This window comes from Portunus trituberculatus, chromosome 48 (assembly GCF_017591435.1).
Source record: "Portunus trituberculatus isolate SZX2019 chromosome 48, ASM1759143v1, whole genome shotgun sequence".
Classification (NCBI taxonomy): Eukaryota; Metazoa; Arthropoda; class Malacostraca; order Decapoda; family Portunidae; genus Portunus; species Portunus trituberculatus.
Genome location: NC_059302.1, coordinates 21,914,359 through 21,935,045, shown reverse-complemented (window position 1 = coordinate 21,935,045; position 20,687 = coordinate 21,914,359). Strand labels below are relative to the sequence as shown.

Sequence of the window (20,687 nt, the reverse complement as noted above, 5' to 3'; positions counted from 1 at the left end):
TTATAAATGTTGGTATGAACACTGCTTCATATGACTGTACATATGAAGGAGGTAGTAGACACCTACCGAAACAATAACTTACTCCCACTGAGATGTAATAGCACTAGTTCAGGAGGTTCTGTGAACCTTCCATTAAAGCTAGTTGTGATCTCGTTGAATGTTTCCCTTTGTGTCTCACAACTCAAGGGGGTAGTCACAGCCTACCCTCTAAAGACAGCTCTCCTTCTTCACACAAAACTACATGCACTTACCACACATACACCCTTCACTCCAAATCAAAATTTAAAAGAAAAATGGGACCCAAAATAAACAACGCCTCGGAGTCCCCTCTGGGAGGGACCAAAATGTCCCCAGGTCGGACACCTCTCCTGTTGAAGACCACAAATGCCTTAACACCTCCCTCAACTTTATCTACAACATTCGCGGTCTTGGATCTAATTTTCAATCTGTGGAACACCACCTCTCCTCTACTAAACCTCATCTTCTTTTCCTCACCGAAACACAGCTGTCTGAGGCAACTGACAGTAGCCCTTCTCTGTTCCCTCCTACTTTCTCTATTCTCATTTTCATTCCAAAGCTGGATGTTGCGTCTATGTACGCAACGACTTAACTTGCTCTCGTGCCCACGCTCTTGAGTCTTCCGAATTTTCCACCATCTGGCTACGACTTAACAGTCACTCTCAAACTAAATTCATCTGTGCTGTTTATCTCTCCCCTAACTCTTCTGACTATAGTAATTTCTTCGACTACTTAACTTCTAAAGTGGAGCACATTCTGTCCCTCTACCCTTTCGCTGAGATTTCCATTCTTGGAGATTTCAATGTTCACCACCAGCTTTGGCTTTCCTCTCCTTCACTGACCACCCTGGTGAACTAGCCTTCAACTTTGCTATCCTCCATGACCTAGAGCAACTGGTGCAACACCCTACTCGTATTCCTGACCGTCTTGGAGACACGCCCAACATTCTTGATCTCTTCCTCACCTCTAACCCTTCTGCTTATGCTGTCACCCTTTCATCTCCGTTGGGCTCCTCCGATCACAATCTCATTTCTGTATCTTGTCCTATTTTTCCAATCCCTCCGCAGGATCCCCAAAGCGAAGGTGCCTCTGGCGTTTTGCCTCTGCCAGTTGGGGGACCTGAGGAGGTATTATGCTGATTTTCCTGGAATGATTATTGCTTCCGTGTCAGAGACCCATCTCTTTGTGCTGAACGCATAACAGAGGTGTTAGTATCTGGCATGGAGGCGTACATTCCTCATTCTTTTCTCAACCTAAACCTTCTAAACCTTGGTTTAACTCAGCCTGTTCTCGTGCTATACATGATAGAGAGGTTGCCCACAAAAGGTACTTGAGCCTTCCATCTCCTGAATCTCATGCACTTTATATCTCTGCCCGGAATCATGCCAAGTCTGTTCTTCAACTTGCCAAACACTCTTTCATAAATAGGAAATGTCAAAATCTTTCAAACTCAAACTCTCCTCGTGACTTCTGGCATCTAGCCAAAAACATCTCAAATAACTTCACTTCTTCATCTTTCCCTCCTTTATTTCATCCTGATGGCACCACTGCCATCTCTTCTGTCTCTAAAGCTGAACTCTTTTCTCAAACCTTTGCTCACAACTCCACCTTGGACGATTCTGGGCTTGTCCCTCCCTCTCCTCCTCCCTCTGACTATTTCATGTCTACAATCAAAATTCTTCGTAATGATGTTTTCCATGCCCTTGCTGGCCTAAACCCTCGGAAGGCTTATGGACCTGATGGGGTCCCTCCTATTGTTCTCAAAAACTGTGCTTCTGTGCTTGCACCTTGCCTGGCCAAACTCTTCCAACTTTGTCTATCGACTTCTACCTTTCCTTCCTGCTGGAAGTTCGCCTACATTCAGCCTGTTCCTAAAAAGGGTGACCGTTCTAACCCCTCAAACTACCGTCCTATAGCTTTAATCTCTTGCTTGTCTAAAGTTTTTGAATCTATCCTGAATAGGAAGATTCTCAAACATCTGTCACTTCACAATCTTCTGTCTGATCGCCAGTATGGCTTCCGTCAAGGTCGCTCTACTGGTGATCTTCTGGCTTTCCTTACTGAGTCTTGGTCATCCTCTTTTAGAGATTTCGGTGAAACTTTTGCTGTTGCGTTAGACATATCAAAAGCTTTTGATAGAGTCTGGCATAAAGCTTTGATTTCAAAACTGCCCTCTTACGGCTTCTATCCTTCTCTCTGCAACTTTATCTCATGTTTCCTTTCCGACCGCTCTATTGCTGCTGTGGTAGACGGCTACTGTTCTTCTCCTAAACCTATTAATAGTGGTGTTCCTCAGGGTTCTGTCCTGTCACCCACTCTCTTTCTATTATTCATTAATGACCTTCTTAACCAAACTTCTTGCCCTATCCACTCCTACGCTGATGATACCACCCTACATCTTTCCACGTTCTTTCAGAGACGTCCAACCCTTCAGGAAATTAACAGATCACGCGGGGACGCCACGGAACGCCTGACTTCCGATCTTTCTAAGATTTCCGATTGGGGCAGAGAAAATCTAGTAGTTTTCAATGCCTCAAAACTCAATTCCTCCATCTATCAACTCGACACAACCTTCCAGACAACTATCCCTCTTCTTCAATGACACTCAACTGTCTCCTCTTCCACAATGAATATCCTCGGTCTGTCCTTTGCTCATAATCTTAACTGGAAACTTCACATCTCATCTCTTGCTAAAACAGCTTCTATGAAATTAGGTGTTCTGAGGCGTCTCCGCCAGTTTTTCTCGCCCTCCAACTGCTTACTCTGTATAAGGGCCTTATCCCTGTATGGAGTACTCTTCGCATGTTTGGGGGGTTCCAGTCACAGCTTTGCTTGATAGGGTGGAATCGAAAGCTCTTCGTCTCATCAACTCCCCTCCTCTGACTAACTGTCTTCAGTCTCTTTCTCACCGCCGAAATGTTGCATCCCTTTCTATATTTTATCGCTATTTTCATGGTAACTGTTCTACTGATCTTGCTAACTGCATGCCTCCCCTCCTCCTGCGGCCACGCTGCACAAGGCTTTCTTCTTCCTCTCATCCCTATTCTGTCCAACTCTCTAATGCAAGAGTTAACCAGTACGCTCAATCATTCATCCCTTTCACTGGTAAACTCTGGAACTCCCTCCCTGCATCTGTATTTCCAAATTCCTACAACTTGTCTTCTTTTAAGAGGGAGGTATCGAGGCATTTGCTCCCCTAATTCTGGCTGACGGTTTTGGCACTTATTGTATTCTTTGGAGAGCCAGTGCTCAAGTGGGCTTTTTTCTAACTTTCTTTTTTTTTTTTGGCCTTGGCTGGCCCTCTTCCCTACGTAAAAAAAAAAGAAAAAAAATGCATGTGATCAGCTGTGGTAAGTCTACCACGTCTATAGTCCGACTCAAATATGAAGGCCGCTGAGGGGGGGGGGGGAGACCTAACGGGGATTCCCCGGCTGCGGCGTTTTCAAGCATCGTAGCACATGTTTCGATCTCATTATTAATTACATCTTAATGAACCGTCATAAAAGTGTATTCCTCTAAATTTTTAATAAGGATGTATAGAGAGCTTTGAATATTGTTTTAGTGTAATGAAGACAATGATTTTGTATAGATACAACAAAATGTAGCACCACTGCTCTCCAGCGTTGCTACTTTTCAAGGTTGGACATGGGTGAGGTCAACCTCCCTGACCGCTGATAATCCCCAGGTCAAATCGAGTCACTCCTCCTCTCCCTGTCGCTCAGGATGGAAGGTGAATATCTCGTCCGCGCTACTCGCCATCGCAACCTTCATAGTCGAGAGAAATTAATTATTTACAACGTCAACAAGTTCTGCTTAGAGGATTCTTTTATTATCAATGTGGAGGACACATCTGACGAAGAACTGTCTGATTAAATAGCTGAGAGGGGATTATGCCTACAGGGTAAAACCTCTATAAAAAAAAACACACCTTAACTCTTACCTCATGGGTGGTGTGGAAAAAGAGTAAAATAAAACAACAAAAAAGATGCATGTCTACTTGTCTATTTTAGAGAGAGAGAGAGAGAGAGAGAGAGAGAGAGAGAGAGAGACTGTGTGTGTATGCCGCGTCACAGGAGAACCAATACGTAAACTGAGAAAGACTCGCGCAAGCAAGATTATACACACACACACACACACACACACACACACACACACCCCGGCCGGGTGGAGATATTTGGGTGTGTTTCCTTTCACGTGTAGCCCCTGTTCACCTATCGTCAAACCACGCTCTGGAGTCACTTCGGGTGTGGACGCTGCGGTAAATCCCCGGCTCGCCACTATGCCAAATCAGCCCCAACACACATCACTTCGTGTCATTCGTTACCTATTTACTAATTATTCTTATGTTTTATTTCCCATTAAATACTTTTTTAGATTCAATAAGGGTTTGTAGTGTTATGAATGCACTATATTATTGTAATATAGATAATAACAATTAGTATACATACATAAATAGCACGACACGTGGCAACGCTATTTTGCGGGGTTGTCAGGTAAGTCTGGGAAGGCAGGCAGGTCAGGGGTCGGTGATTAAGGTGGGTCAGGGTCATTCATTCATCACCTGGCCACCCACTCAGCAAGATGGAAGGAAGCGTCACGAATCGTGGTGGACCAATACACAGCCGAGAGAAGGAACTTATATACAACGTATATAACTACTTCCTAGAACCTTGACTTATACCTCACTGGTGGTGTGGAAAACAAGTCGAAAGCAGAATAGGTATGTTATATTATTTAGAAAGTTTTTTGGGAGTTTTCTTTATCCTTTTCTACAAAATTATGCAGAGAGAGAGAGAGAGAGAGAGGTGGTGGGGTGGTGTAGGCTTAAAAGGGTCAGGCGATCTCTAATCCTTTTTAATTGCCCTAGTACTGGGAGATATTTGGCAACGCTGTAGCTGGGAAGTTCCCTTTTCCGACCCCACCCAAAGTGACTCCAGAGCGTGGTTTGACTATAGCAGTGAGTAGGTACAGGATGTAAATCGAGGAGTTGTCCCGGTGTGTGGTGTGTGCCTGGTCTCTGGCCTATCCGAAGATCGGAAATAATGAGCTCTGAGCTCGTTCCGTAGGGTAACGTCTGGCTATCTCGTCAGAGACTGCAGCAGATCAAACAGTGAAACACACACACACACACACACACACACACACGTGCATGAGAGAACTATATAGTAATAAGAAACAGGAGGAAGTAGTAACAAGCCAGAGAGAGAGAGAGAGAGAGAGAGAGAGCGAAGATGGGCGTTTCTCCACACTTCAGTGTTAATCCTATTATTGGGGCTGCGACGTTTGGCGACGCCGCAGGCGGGGAATTCCCGATAGGTCTCCCCCCCCCCACCCCTCAGCGGCCTTCATATTTGAGTCGGACTATAGGCAAGTCTAGCTTGCATAGTTGCCAAAAGAAACCGGAAAGTGAAGTAGTTTCCATTCTTGTTATAAATCTCACAGCCACCGAACACCGACCGAACCCTTGACCAAACCCAAACCTCTTCGAGCTGGAGTACCGCTGTAAGCTACTTGTTCATTTTTGTTCCTGCCGCCAGGGTAAGTAGCTACTACACACTCCTGTGGTCCTTACTGGCTCTTTCACGGTGAGTAACACAGGGGGTTCTCTTTGTTTGTGTATGCGAATGGAACTGTTCATGTTGATTTTTTTTTTTTTTTTTTTTTTTGGGGGGTCACTTAGAAGTAATCTATTTTGTTACTTGAGGTGGAGTTTCGATCCTCGCGGATGCTTACTCCTGCAGTACACCTCTCGCTCCAATCGCCATGGTGGTTGTAGTAAACAACATAATATTATATATAGTCCGGTAGCAGATACTGTAGTTCATATTATATGATAACGAATGCATTGTATGATAGTGTATAATATTATTTTGTATATATATATATATATATATATATATATATATATATATATATATATATATATATATATATATATATATATATATATATATATATATATATATATATATATATATATGTACTAATCCTTAGAATAATGCACTATTGGGGAAAAAAAAAAAAAACACTAAGATGCTAGAATATACCACCTACCAAGTAGCTCGCTAGTGCGCAACCCGCGCCGCCTTTTAGGCCGACAAACGACGACTCGGTCACTCGACAAAAAGGCGTACGAGTGGGAGACTGGACTCGACAGTAGACTAGACTCTCCAGCACTGAACACCAGTACCAGAGCTCTCTACCCACACCAAGCAACGACCACGTGGCACCTATGTTACCCCGCACTACCTACACCAAACTCCATTTAGTACAGCTAAGTCCAGGTCAGGGAAGGCCTTCATTGCCTCACCTTGGACTCACCTCGCAGCGCCAGCCACCAACCACTATAGTAACAATGACAAGCAGCCACAAGTTGTTAATCAGTAGCACCATGTCTCTCTCTCTCTCTCTCTCTCTCTCTCTCTCTCTCTGGTATTTAGTCCCACTCAGGTTGGGACAAAGCCTTGGTGCCGTGACAAGTACAGCTAGATGGAACCTGGGAAAGCTGCTGATGTAGCGCAGGAACAACAGCAACAGGCCATGATGGAGTGGTGTCGGTAATGGTGACTTGGCGGAAGTTCGGCCAAGCACGTCTTAAGAAGTTGGCCCTCTTTGCATGCCATTCATATGTCAATCGTTTGAGGATAGATAGCCCCGTGATGGCCTTTCTTTGTACTTGAAGAAATTTGGGAAGGGGGCGCCAGCTAGGGTGAACAACATCATGGAACTATTGCTGGACTACTGAGTACTGACCTCGGCTTCACCATAGGGGTGGAACAATGGCAGTTGGCGCCACTGTCCCCGCGCGCTCGCTTTGATTCCCGGCTTCCCCTTCGCAACTCCTCCACCCAGATGATTTGACGTCAGATAAAATGAAAATATATGGTATATAAATTTTTTTTTGCGCAGGGGTTCCTTGAGACATATGTATATTAAGGGTTACGCAAGGGTAAAAAGGTTAAGAAACGCTGCCTTATTAGTTACCATCTCTCTCTCTCTCTCTCTCTCTCTCTCTCTCTCTCTCTCTCTCGTTGACCAATAGCGTGGCTTCATATATGTGACGTAAAATTAGCTAGGTGGAGGAGCTGCGAAGTGGGAGCTGGGAATCGAGGCGAGCGCGCAGGACGGTTTCTTGGGGACAGTGCTGGAACAATATCCTGCCCAGGGCCATTTCTAGCGATAGGCGGACAAGGTGATTGCCTAGGGCCCCCAAGCCACAAGGGGGCCCCCTGGGTAGCCTGGAAAATTTAAATTTCCTATGTCACCCAGGGGCTCTGACGAAAAGTTGAAATCTAGGCCCCCCCCCAAACAGCATCTTTCTTAGAGCCCCCACAAAGCTAGAAACGGCCCTGATCCTGCCCAACACCCACCTCACACAAGTGGCTGAAAACATTGAGAGATTAGCCCAAGAAATTGAAAAGATACCTGAGGGCATTGTAGAATTGTGGAGGTCAAAGGAACAAACCCTCTGACCTGAGGCTTAACCATGGTAAAATTCAACGTGTTCCAGGACGGGGTGAACCTGTGTAGACATTTCAGGTTATTCCCCTTAGACATGACTCCTGGAGTCTCTTGAAACTACTTTTTGAGCACTCCCCAGTCAATTGAAACCAGTTTTATAAGTTTCACCCCTCAGGGTGAAATGACTCCCATTTTTGGATGAAATTGATTTATTGATGTTGACTCCCATACAAAAACTAATCACTTATCATGCTGCATTACATTAAAATATTACTTAATGTTATTTTCCATCCAAAACCTAACCACTAATCATGCGCATTACACACTAATAACTATGTGAAATGGGTTGCCTACTTTATTGCCGAGGTATGCCATATGTGTGCATATAAGCAAACTTTGCCCACACACAAGGGCTACATTCACATGAAATATATGTTGGCTGCTGCTAACATCTCGGCTGTTTACTTCTACACTTTATTCTGATGCACTGATTCAACTTTCAAGTTCTCAGTGCTGACAATGAAGTCACATACTATCAAGCTTCTGTCTGTGTCGTGTTTGTCCTTTTCTCCAGTGATGGCATATGGCGATACATGGGAAAGACAATTTTCATCACAGTTAATTACTAAAACTTCTGCTGGAGTGCATTTAAAGAATGGCTTCAGATTACATCTGTCCACTTTTGTCTTGAAGTCTACCTTCATGGATGCATTAATTAGACAGTATAGCCCCTTTTTGCAAACTTGAGCCATCTGGTAGGCACCATCCTATGGATCAATTTACTTGCCTCCTTTTCTGTTGGCTTGGCTCTGCAGAGATTGTAACATAACACCTTGTCACCCATGATTAAATTCTTTGTTTATATTGGCTGTCCAAAATTATTAACTTGCATAAAAGTATAAAGAGTATGAATAACAGTAATAGTGTTGTACTCGTATACAAATTACGTAAAACCATACTCATGTTGGCAACAAGCATAGGTCTATGCCACTTTGGTATATGTAATTGGGATAGTTACTGTTCAGTTTTGAGTCCAACCAGTGAGTTGAATCCAGCACATTATGGATGGACATATGATGCCCCAAGTAAATGTTTTTCATCTACACCTATTCCATCAAGTGTGTGTCCTGTTCCAGTAGAATTGATGAAGTTGATCAAATGTGGATATTCTTCCTCACACCCCTGTACAGCATCCATTCAATTGTGTTTCAGCTTAATCACAATGTTCAATTTTCTATGCATGCTCTAGTGGTGATGAATGCAGAAAACTTAGAACAGTTGATTGTATGTCAAGAAATAACAATAATGAGGATGTATGTCAAGAAATAACAATAATGAGGATGATTCTGATAAGACTCCAGAGTGTTGGGATATTAAACAAATATATATTTATTTAGGATATGTATATATGTGATTTCCAAATTACCTGAAAGCTTATGTATCCAGAAAAGTTGCATTTAGCTATTTGTTTAATTTTCATTGTTTTCGTACAGTTGGAGGAAAATTCAATAAAATGTTACTGAATGATAAGTATTTTCTGATCATAGGATGGGACACCAAAATTAAGATCTCTAAGACAAAAATTAGCTGAGTTAGGATCATAAATGAGTGGGCATGAATGCCATTTTGATTTTTGGCGTTAAAAAAAAAATTCCAGAGGTGCAAGCTTTGCACCTGACTGAATTATGAACAGTTGGACAAGATTTACCAGAAATAGCAATAAAACATTGCATAATGTCTTAAATCTGTGTTTGATCTAAAAACTTGATTTTGCCACTGGACTAATATGATTTCTTTGTATTTAGATGGAGTGGTTCTGTCAGCATTTCAGTGCAGTTGGGAAATAGGTCTTATGGACATCTGGTTGAGGATTAAGACTTACATTCGTTCCTCCAGTTTCCAATGAGTACGTACATAGAGGAAAACCTTCCACCTAAGTACTGCACAATGTTTGGAAGACAAAAAAGAAAAAACAAAAAGCAATAAAATCTTTAAAAGACCCAAGTCTGTTACAGCTTCCATTGTAAAGACTACATCTCAAAAACTACCTCATTTATCTCTTCAGTCTTCACTTCCCCAGAGTTTCCTCATGATGGTAAGCACTACAATTACGTACTTCTTATCTTCTTTTACCAAACTTTTGTTTAATATTTAACCTTTTGAAAGGAAACTATGTTCACTCAGTTCTTCACTTTATCCTCCTCGTGTCTTATTCTTGATCATCCTGTGACTTTAGAAAGATAACCAAAGAGATTAGTAGTTGTGTTCTTGTCCATCTAAGGAGGCATACCAAGTAAACTGTCTGGTCCAGTATGTTCACACCATTTTTGATGACACCACTGCAATGTTATGATTGCAATTTGAGATCATGAATTTCAAATGATCAAGAGCAGCTGTTTATCTGCTAAGCTTCACCTAACACAGCTTCATCTATAAAGTCACGCAGGTGTATTATATCTGTAGGTATGTGCAAGCTGTTTTTAAGAGTCCTTGTACCACAAAAGCAATTAATTGGCAGTAGACAGTCTTTACTAGGTTTTATTCTTTAATTTTTAAGTATTTTCAGGAAACCAGTGTTATGGTAATTACATCAGGGTTGTTGATTAATGACACTCAGAGTTTTGTAAGGAAGACTTGCAGTGAGCAGTGTTGAATGGGTTCAAGGATTGGACTGACACTCCCAGACACAGATAGCAATGGTTTATTAGGCCTTAACACATATGGGTCAGAACCCCAAGTTACTACTACCCACAAGTCACTGATAAACTGGTGAGATGGCCAGGATATATTTTCCAATGTTACATTAAAAAATATTTACACAGACACACACACACACACACACACACTACAATATGATATGACAATGATATGCAGCAGGTGTGAAGTTCATATTATAATGCACATTCACTAGACTCTTCACCTTCAGCACTGGGTTTGGAATTCCTGGTCAAGAATGATAATGAGCACTGAAGGCCAGCAGTGGTGTGGGAAGTGCTCTGAGTGGGGTCTGACCCAAGATCACAATGGTTTCTCCAAAAAAGATTCCAACACACTATATACCCAAATCCTATTCCAATCACTAGCTCCTCATTCTATCCAGCAACAAATTGAACTGAAAAACCTCACTATACAGGCTAATCTTTAATATTTGTTTTTAGGTTTATACAAGTGTGCAAGTTTGGCAGTTTGACCAGAGGAGTGTTGGATGCAATCACAGCACCTGGTGCTGTCCTCCAATCAACACCTGACGAGCGGGATCACACGTGGATGCTGTAGTCAGTGGGGGGTCGAGGAGGGAAGGCCGGCCGTCTGCAAAGTGGCAAGATGTACACGGTTAGTAGGTGTACTACTTCTCCTAAGACCCATAAAACAAACCTATGAATAAAATTTATATAGTTTTTGGATAATATAGATTTGACTAGGAATTTTCTTAGTCTTATTGAAGCAAAAAATAATAGAGAAATCCCAAAAATAATTTGAATAGTTTTTGTACAAAGTCACTACACAACTAATCCAACAACTGATAATATCAAAGTCTCATATCTTTTAAATAGCCAGCTATTGTGTCTTGGGGGCAAGAGTGTTTAAAGTACCAAATGTATTTATATAATGGGTTTAGGATGATCAACATGTTAAAGTTAATGTTTGTTGGTGTTAGCTCTGGTATCCATCACATCTGATACTCTCCAGAATGTCAGCCAGGTGAACCCAACTCCCCACTGTGGTGCTCCAATCACAGCAGTAACCTCACAATAAACTGCTTCAATTCAGAACCCCAAGTGAGGTTCAACCTGCCAACCTAAGCAATGCCAGGCCAGCATGTTACCACTGTACTAACCAGAGGCATGTATACATATATATGTCCCTAAGAAAGCTAAGTGTAAGGTAATGAAAAATTGCATAAATGGAGTGATGGAGGTAATGTGAAAAAATAATTACTCTCATTTTCTCCACCTACAGAAAATATTAATTTTGTTGTGAAGTGCCTCCACTCTTATCCCTGCAGAGCTTCCAGTAGTTGTGGGTATGGTAAATGTTGTGACTGTATTTACATGCACAAATTTCTCATAATGAGACACCCTACACAAGTGAGGTTAAAAATACAGTGAGTGATTTGAGTGCCACAAATTAAGTCTGAGGACTAAAGAATTGTGTTGGCTAACTGACACGTCTGAAGTTTCATCACACTGCCTGGTCTCCAAAATAAGGCTTTGGGAGAGCAGAGGATAGCCTGCCACAAATACTGACAACCTGAAAAAGCATTGAACTGTTCCTTTAGCTGTCTTATTATAAGAGTGAGGTTTTCCTCCAGCTACATCTTACATGATCCAGTCCTCATTTATCCTGACATGCCATATCATCACCTTACATGTTTGTGGTGGGGCATCCAACACCTTCCTGATACCTTAACTTGGTGACCAGGTGGTGTATTGTAACTTTATTCATGCTAGTTTGCCAATGGGTTTCCTTAATATTCAGTCTCAATGTGTGACAAACTCACTGTGTTAATCTCAATATTCAGTCTCAATGTGTGACAAACTCACTGTGTTAATCTCACTTGTTTATCTCATGAGATAAGAGTGGAGACACAACAGGAAAAGTACAATTAAAATTAACTATTTTGTAATTGCTACAATCATATCAAGATGAGCTAACAGTTCCTAAGTCTTGCATTCAGATCTCCCAGCAATGAGAAATTCACATTTGCATCAAGTCTTGGCAAATATTTGACATTTAAGAACATTTCTCCTTCATCCTTTTCATAATGAACACCATGGCCACTTCCACTCTAACATCCATACATTTCATCCCAGTTTCACTTTCATCCTTACACACGCACACACACACACACACACACACGAACCCTGGTCCTCTGGCTTCACAAGCCAGAGGACCGGGGTTCGATTCCCTGGCCGGGTGGAGATATTTGGGTGTGTCTCCTTTCATGTGTAGCCCCTGTTCACCTAGCATTGAGTAGGTACGGGATGTAAATCGAGAAGTTGTGACCTTGTTGTCCCGGTGTGTGGTGTGTGCCTGGTCTCAGGCCTATCCGAAGATCGGAAATAATGAGCTCTGAGCTCGTTCCGTAGGGTAACGTCTGGCTATCTCGTCATAGACTGCAGCAGATCAAACAGTGAAACACACACACCCGGCCCTCACAATCGAGAGGGCCGGGTTCGAATCCCGGCGCGGCGAGGCAAATGGGCAAGTCTCTTAATATGTGGCCCCTGTTCAGTTAGCAAAAAATAGGTACGGGATGTAATTCGAGGGGTTGTGGCCTCGCTTTCCAGGTGTGTGGAGTGTGTTGTGGTCTCAGTCCTATCCAAAGATTGGTCTATGAGCTCTGAGCTCGCTCCGTAATGGGGAAGACTGGCTGGGTGACCAGCAGCCGACCGAGGTGAATTACACACACGAGACGCGGTTGAGGAAGGACGCACTGGCGCCGTTCCGACAATCAGCTGATCTTCACTACGTGTGGCCTGGGCAGGTAGTGTGGACTCATTTTTTTCATGAAATCAATTATTAAGGAATCATGAGTAAAGAAGAGATTCCATCCAAATGCAGAAGAGACTAGGGCAAAAATGAAAGCTGATGATGACTATGTTAGTGAGGGAGACAGCGCATTCGAAGGTTTCGATGCGGCTAATACTTCAGTACTTAAGAGAGTGTTAAATATTGAACATAAACTAGATAAATTGATAAAGGAGAATATGGAAATGAAAGAGAATGAAGAACAGGAAAAAGTTTATAAAACTGAGAGAAAGGATAAAAAAAAGTGGAAGAACATGAAGCTAGGCTAAGAGCGGAAAACGAAGAACTTAAAAAGGAAGTAGCTAACTACAAGAAGCAGATGGAAGATGGACTCGGTAAAGCCGAGAAAGAAAAAGAGAAGTTGGAAGATCTAGTAAACAAGGAAGAGGAAAGAGTACAGAACGTGATTAAAAAAGTAGAAGCATGGAGAGTCCAAGATAAGAAAGATAAGGCTGATTTTCAGGAGGTGATTCAAGAACAACTTAAAGAAAAAGAAGAAAATATGACAAACAAAATGATAGGAGTCCTCAAGACAAAAGAAAATCTAGTTAGAGAAATTGCAGAAAAAAGAAGAGTGTAGTCGTATTTGGAATAAAAGAAAAAATATAAAATATAGACCAAAAGAGAAAAGAAGAAATGAAATCAGTCAAAGACCTACTGAAGAATCTAAACGACGAAGATAGGCAGAACTTGGAAGAGGAAGTAGAAGAAATAAACAGAATGGGACCATATCAAGAAGGAAAAACGAGACCAATTAAAATACTACTAAAATCACAAGCAGCAACAGAAGAAATATTATATAGAACAACAAAACTTAGAGAAACAGAAGGCTGCAAGGATATCTATATAAAGAAAAATAGAAATGAGGAAGAAAGGAAGAGATACAATGAACTGGCAGCAGCAGTAAGGGAAAAGAATAATGAAAGGTCAGAAGAGGAAAAAAAGGCATTTTTTTGGAGAATTCTAGGAGACAGGATAAGGAAATGGTATATAAACGAGAAGGAAGAGAAAAAAGTGGAACAAGTTTAACTAAAAATGATAAAGGCAAAAGACTAAAAATGATGTATACGAACATAGACGGGGTTTTATCAAGTAAACTAGAATTAAGAGATTACATAAAGAAAGAAAATCCAGATATTGTATGCCTGGCTGAAACAAAACTAAATGAGGCAATCAAAATAGACTTGGATAATAGGTATAATGTATGGAGAAGAGACAGAGTGGGTAAAGGAGGAGGAGGAGTCATGATAATGTTAAGGAAGGAGATAGTGATAAACCAAGTGGAATGTGGGGAAGGAAAAGCAGAAGTATTGTATGTTAAGATGCATATTAATAAAAAAGAGTTAACAATCATTGTAACATATGTGCCACCAAAAACAAATTCATGGACCAATCAAGAATATAAAGACATGATAGATGACACAATAAGGAGTCTAACGAGAATTGTTAAAGAAAGGAGAAAAGTGATATTAGTAGGAGATTTCAACTGTAAAGAAGTGGACTGGGAAAATTATGAAAGTGGTATGGGGGAAGAAGCCTGGGGAGAAAGATTCTTGAACCTAATGATAGACAATATGATGGACCAGAGAGTAAAGGAATGCACAAGATTCAGAGGAAACGACGAGCAAGATTGGACCTAGTTTTTACAAGGGTATACAAATGAATGATGATATAAGATATAAGTGCCCATTGGGAAAGAGTGACCATGTAATATTAGAAATAGATATAGAAGAGGGAAAGGAAGATAGAGACGATTCATACAAAGGAGACCGATTAAATTACAGAAAGGCTGATATTGAGAATCTCAAGAACTATTTTAAAAACGTAAACTGGGAGGAGATGGAAAACTCAGAGATGCAAGAGAATATAACTTATTTTTGGAAATATACAAAACAGGAGTCAGGAATATGTCCCAAAATATAGACCTAAAGAAGAAGGAAAGAAAGATTGGTTTAATGCAAGGTGTGCTAGGGCAAAGGAGAAAAGAGATGGAGCATGGAAAAGGTGGAGGAGAAATAGAAATCCAGCAAATAAGGAAAACTTCAAGGCAGCGAGAAATGAATATGTTAAGGTGAGGAAGGAAGAGGAAAAGAACTTTGAAAAGGACATTGTCGAAAAATGTAAGGAGCAACCAAAATTGTTCTATAGATTCATAAATGGAAAAATTAGGCAAAAGAAACAATAGAAAGGTTAAAAGGAGAGAACGGGATGGTGGAAGACCCAAAAGTATGGCAGAACTATTAAATAATAAATTCCAGGAGGTCTTTACTAAGGAATCCAAATTTGAAAGGCCACAGGGTAATAGAGAGACAATCTATATGAAAGAGATTAAAGTAACCAAGCTTGAAATAAAAGAGTTAATGAAGGAACTGGATGAAGAGAAGGCAATGGGACTAGATGAAGTCTCAGGCAGAATACTGAAAGAATGTAGGGAAGAACTAGCAAGTCCTATATACAACATCATAAAATGCTCAATAGAAAATGGAACAATACCAGTAGAATGGAAAAGAGCTGAGATGGCTCCCATATATAAGAGCGGAAGAAAGGAAGAACCTTTAAATTACAGACCGGTATCACTAACTAGTGTAATATGCAAGATGTGTGAAAGAATAATAAAGAAACAATGGATCAAGTTCCTTGAAGACAACAAATTAATATCAAATAGGCAATTTGGTTTTAAAAAAAAAGTGGAGTGCCACAGGGGTCAGTATTGGCACCAATACTTTTTCCTCATTTATGTTAACGACATGCTAGAAGGTGTGAACAGCTACATAAATCTGTTTGCAGATGATAACAAAACTGTGCAGAGTTATAAAGCAAAAAGAGGATTGTGAAATACTTCAAGAAGACCTAAATAAGATCTGGGAATGGAGTAAAAGTGGGAAATAAAATTCAATGTGAACAAAAGCCATGTCATGGAAATGGGAAAGAGTGAAAGACGACTCATGGGAATCTATAAGATGGGAGATGGAGTAGAACTGGAGAAAGTATAAAAGGAAAAGGACTTAGGAGTGACGATGGAAGAAAACAATCAACCAGTAAGCCATATTGATAGAATTTTTAGAGAAACATATAATTTGCTGAGGAATATTGGAGTAGCATTTCACTACATGGACAAAGAAATATTGGAGTAGCATTTCACTACATGGACAAAGAAATGATGAAGAAATTAATAAATACTATAATAAGACCCAGATTGGAATATGCAGGAGTAAAAAGAAACACATAAGGAAATTGGAGAGGCTACAAAAAATGGCTACAAGAATGGTCCCAGAACTTGAAGGGATGACATATGAGGAGAGACCAAAGGCTATGGATCTACCAACCTTGGAACAAAGAAGGAAGAGAGGAGACCTGATACAAGTCTATAAATTGATCAACGGAATGGACCAAGTGGATAATGAGAAACTGATCCTGAGAGAAGAATATGACATCCAAAGCACAAGATCGCAGTGTAAAAAGCTGAGAAAAGGAAGATGTCTGAGAGATGTTAAAAAATATAGTTTCCTGCAAAGATGTATTGAGATGTGGAACAGTTTAAATGAAGTAGTAGTGTCTGCAACGAGTTTGCATACTTTTAAAGTAAGATTGGATAAGTGTAGATATGGAGACGGGGCCACACGAGCATAAAGCCCAGGCCCTGTAAAACTACAACTAGGTAAACACACCCACACACCCACCCACCCACGCACGCACGCATGCACGCACGCACACACACACACACGCACGCACGCACGCACGCACACACACACACACACACACACACACACACACACACACACACACACACACACACACACACACACACACACACACACACACACACACACACACACACACACACACAGGGATGACATATGAGGAGAGACTAAAGGCAATGGATCTACCAACCTTGGAGCAGAGAAGAGAGAAAGGGGATCTGATACAAGTTTACAAATTGATTAACGGAATGGATGAAGTGGATAATGAGAAACTGATCCTGAGAGAAGAATATGACTTTAGAAGCACAAGATCGCATAGTAAGAAACTAAGGAAGGCACAAGGTCACATAGTAAGAAACTAAGGAAGGGACGATGTCTGAGTGATGTTAAAAAATTTTGTTTCCCGCAAAGATGTGTTGAGACTTGGAACAGTTTGAGTGAGGAAGTGGTGTCAGCAAAGAGTGTACATAGTTTTAAAGAAAAATTGGATAAGTGTAGATATGGAGACGGGACCACACGAGCATAAAGCCCAGGCCCTGTAAAACTACAACTATGTAAATACAACTAGGTAACACACACACACACACACACACACACACACACACACACACACACACACACACACACACACACACACACACACACACACACACACACACACACACACAGTAGTGTACTGGTTAGCACATTCTACTCACAATCGAGAGGGCCGGGTTCGAGTCCCTGGAAGCGGAGAGGCAAATAGGCAAGCCTCTTAATGTGTGGCCCCTATTCACCTAGCAGTAAATAGGTACGGGATGTTACTCGAGGGGTTGTGGCCTCGCTTTCCCAGTGTGTGGAGTGTGTTGTGGTCTCGGTCCTAACCGAAGATCGGTCTATGAGCTCTGAGCTCGCTCCGTAATGGGGAAGACTGGCTGTGTGCTGGGTGACCCAGCAGGTCACCGAGGTGAATTACATGCACACACACACACACACGCACAAAAAAAAAAAAAAAAAAATTAACCTAACATGTCCTATTAACTATTTGTATTAATTTTTAACAATTAAATTAATGCAGCTCTTTGATGTTTACTACATACAACCAGAATATTTTTTGGCTGGATTAGTAATGGTGAAGTGTGCAGCATTCAACTGTCACTCTACCCACAGGCCCACCAAGGTAGAAAAGGCAAGTAACAAGGCTGTTGGGTCTGCTGCACACAGGCCCTCAGTGTTCAAGTTTCCTTGGTCTCATAGGCCTCTGGCCTAAGTGGATTGCTGCATTGAAACACGACACAAACTGGAACCCAGCCAGACCTTGCTGGTGTTTGTGAGCTCCATTTCATCCCAGAGGAATTTCTGCAGGAGATATGAAGGAAAACGGAGTGTCAACGGAAGACCCTCAAGACCACTGCTGTTTCTTCAGATGTAAGACTACTGGCTGCAAACCCAACTAGCCACAGGAAACTGGTGACCATATAGAGAGAGGAAAGTGCAAACACATAATTTATGTACTCAAGGCAGCTCCTTACATGCCACTCAGTGAATAGTCAATTCTCAAACTGATGAAAAATTTATTCAGTTTTTAAACTCGGCTTTAAACAAAAACTAAAACTATGTACAGTAGTACTAAGAAACAAAATAAAAAGCTCAAATTATAGAACTTTTAAGATTTATCAGATTACTAAAGAAGGAAGTGACTGAGACTTATGTAGCAGTGCAGCATCTGTAAGACATCAGGTCAGGTGAAGGTATCGCAAGATCACTGTCACCCACTCATTTGCCACATTTAAGATTGGGAGAGACTTGTACAGAAAACACACTAAACACGCCTTCATTTTTACCTAAACAGTGATGTGAAACAAAAGTTAAAATGATTTCTTTCCCTGTTTCTATACAAGTTGGAGTATTTCTAAAATCATTGTCGAGCAAAAAATGAAGGCATGTTTTCTGTAGAAGTTTCTCCCCATCCTTAGCATAGCACATGAGCGGTGGAGTGTGATCTTGCAGATCCTCCACGTGACTGACAACTTCCACACGTCTCACTTCTGCATACTACAGCTTTCAACATACATACAGCTAACAATCAGTTCCTTCTTCAGTAATTTTATATAAATCTGAGGCTTGCTTCTTTCAAGTTCTATAATCTAAGCTTCTCTTATTTTGTTTCTTAGCACAATACTTACTTTTTGTTTTTAACATTGTTTAAACAATAACATTAAATTCAAAATTAATTATAAATTTTCAGTAATTCAAGAATCAATTATTTCCTGGATGGTGGGTAAGGAGCTGCCTTGAGTACATGGATTATGCATTTGCAGTTGCCTTCTAGTCTATAAGGTAGCCAGTTGTCCCATTCCTTCTGTTCAGGTGTGATGAAATGGCCATGGCCAGTTGTCCCATTCCTTCAGTTCAGGTGCGTTGAGGTGGCCGTGGCCAGTTATCCCGTTCCTTTCCATATTCAACAATGTGGAACATCTTGTCCATGTCCTCTGATTTCTTTTGTGAGCACTAACTACATTGTCTGCATATCCAAAGCAGCTCAATTTTCTGTTTCAGCCTTTCTGATGTCTTTTCTTTTCCTCCTCCTTTGTGGATTACTAGTTCCACTAGACTCTTCTGCCAGTCCTCTACTATTTGTCCTTTATCAAATATTTCAGAAAATGGGTTGTGCAAGTCTGTCTCCACATTTTCTCCTCCTTCCTTTATGAACTCTGCCACTACATTGTCACATCCTGCAGCTTTCCTGTCCTTAATTTTCTGTATGGCTTGTGTTACCTCTTCTGTAGGGTTGTACTTTTCCATGTAGATGGTCTTTACATGGTGCTACCTTTTGTTGTTTTTTTGTACAATGTCTCTCCAGAGGTCCTGAATAGTTTCCTTAATTTCTTCTTCCTCTTCTTTCAATTTGATCACTTAAAAAAAGTCTTAGATTTTCTTTCAATATTTCCCATCTTTGTCTCTTCTTGGCTATTTATTTTGGTTTGCTTTTTTTTTTCCATTTTGGTATTTTGTTCTGTACTAACTGTTGAGTTTTTTTTTCTAACAGGTATTTGATTAATTTTTGTTGCCAAGCTTCTCTTCTTGTTTCTCCAGTTTCCATGATTCTCTTCAGTTTCTCTGTTTTCTCTTGTCCTTCTTTCTACACTGTATGGCTACTTTAACTTCTTCCTCCCGCCACCCTTTTAACTTTATACTGGTTGTATTTGCCCTGTTTTTCCTGATGTTTCCTTTCTTTTTCCAGGATACCTTTCTTGATGTTTCTTTCCTAGTCATTGATTGTTCTACCTCTCTTGTATTCTCTTTTCATTGCTGTATTAAGTCTCCTCTGCATTCTGGTCATAGAAATGGAAATTCTAAAGTGGAACTTCAATAAAGCTCTATGGTCAGAATGCAGAGGAGACTTAATACAGTAATGAAAAGAGAATACAAGAGAGGCAGAACAATCAATGACTTTAGAATTTCCATTTCTTTCTCTTTCCCTTGTTTCTTGTCCCTTATAATTTTTCCTTGTTTTTGTTTTACCCTGGCATTGCATGGTTTTATATCTACATTTTCATTTGTTTGTCTGTGGCTTCCTTCTAATATGTAATCAATCACTGCCTCAACTCCATTTCCTCGCCATGTTATCAGTTCTTTATTGTGAGGTTCATTTATTCACAGTAGTCTAGGAGCATTTTACCATTTACATTTACTGCCTCATTTTTCATCCCTATATGACCATTAAAATTGCCCATTATTATCCATATTATCCATTTGTCATTTCCCACTATTTTCTTTTTTCTGTCATGGCCTTATATTTTTTCATATTTTTTACTCCCATGTATTATACTTCTGTTATCCACCAATATTCTAATATTCTTTATTTTCTATTAACGACTGTTAGAATATCTCCACTTCCAAGATTAGCACTGCTTCCATCCCTGTTTATTTGTATTTCTTCAAACTGACGTCCTGTTTTTTTTCCTCTGGTGAAAATTCCAACTCTTCCTCCCT

The 20,687-nt window shown here is 40.7% G+C and overlaps 1 protein-coding gene across 1 annotated transcript in view; it reads right to left on the bottom strand.

Annotated features, from left to right (window-relative positions):
• Positions 1-10,164: 10,164 nt before the first annotated feature.
• The window catches only part of LOC123498461 (Down syndrome cell adhesion molecule-like protein Dscam2), a 73,872-nt gene continuing 63,349 nt past the window's right edge, over positions 10,165-20,687 (bottom strand). Inside the window, exon 31 of the mRNA XM_045245563.1 lies at positions 10,165-10,788. Within this exon, the coding sequence (XP_045101498.1) occupies positions 10,737-10,788 (52 nt within the window). The 3' untranslated portion in view covers positions 10,165-10,736. The remainder of the gene's footprint in view (positions 10,789-20,687) is intronic.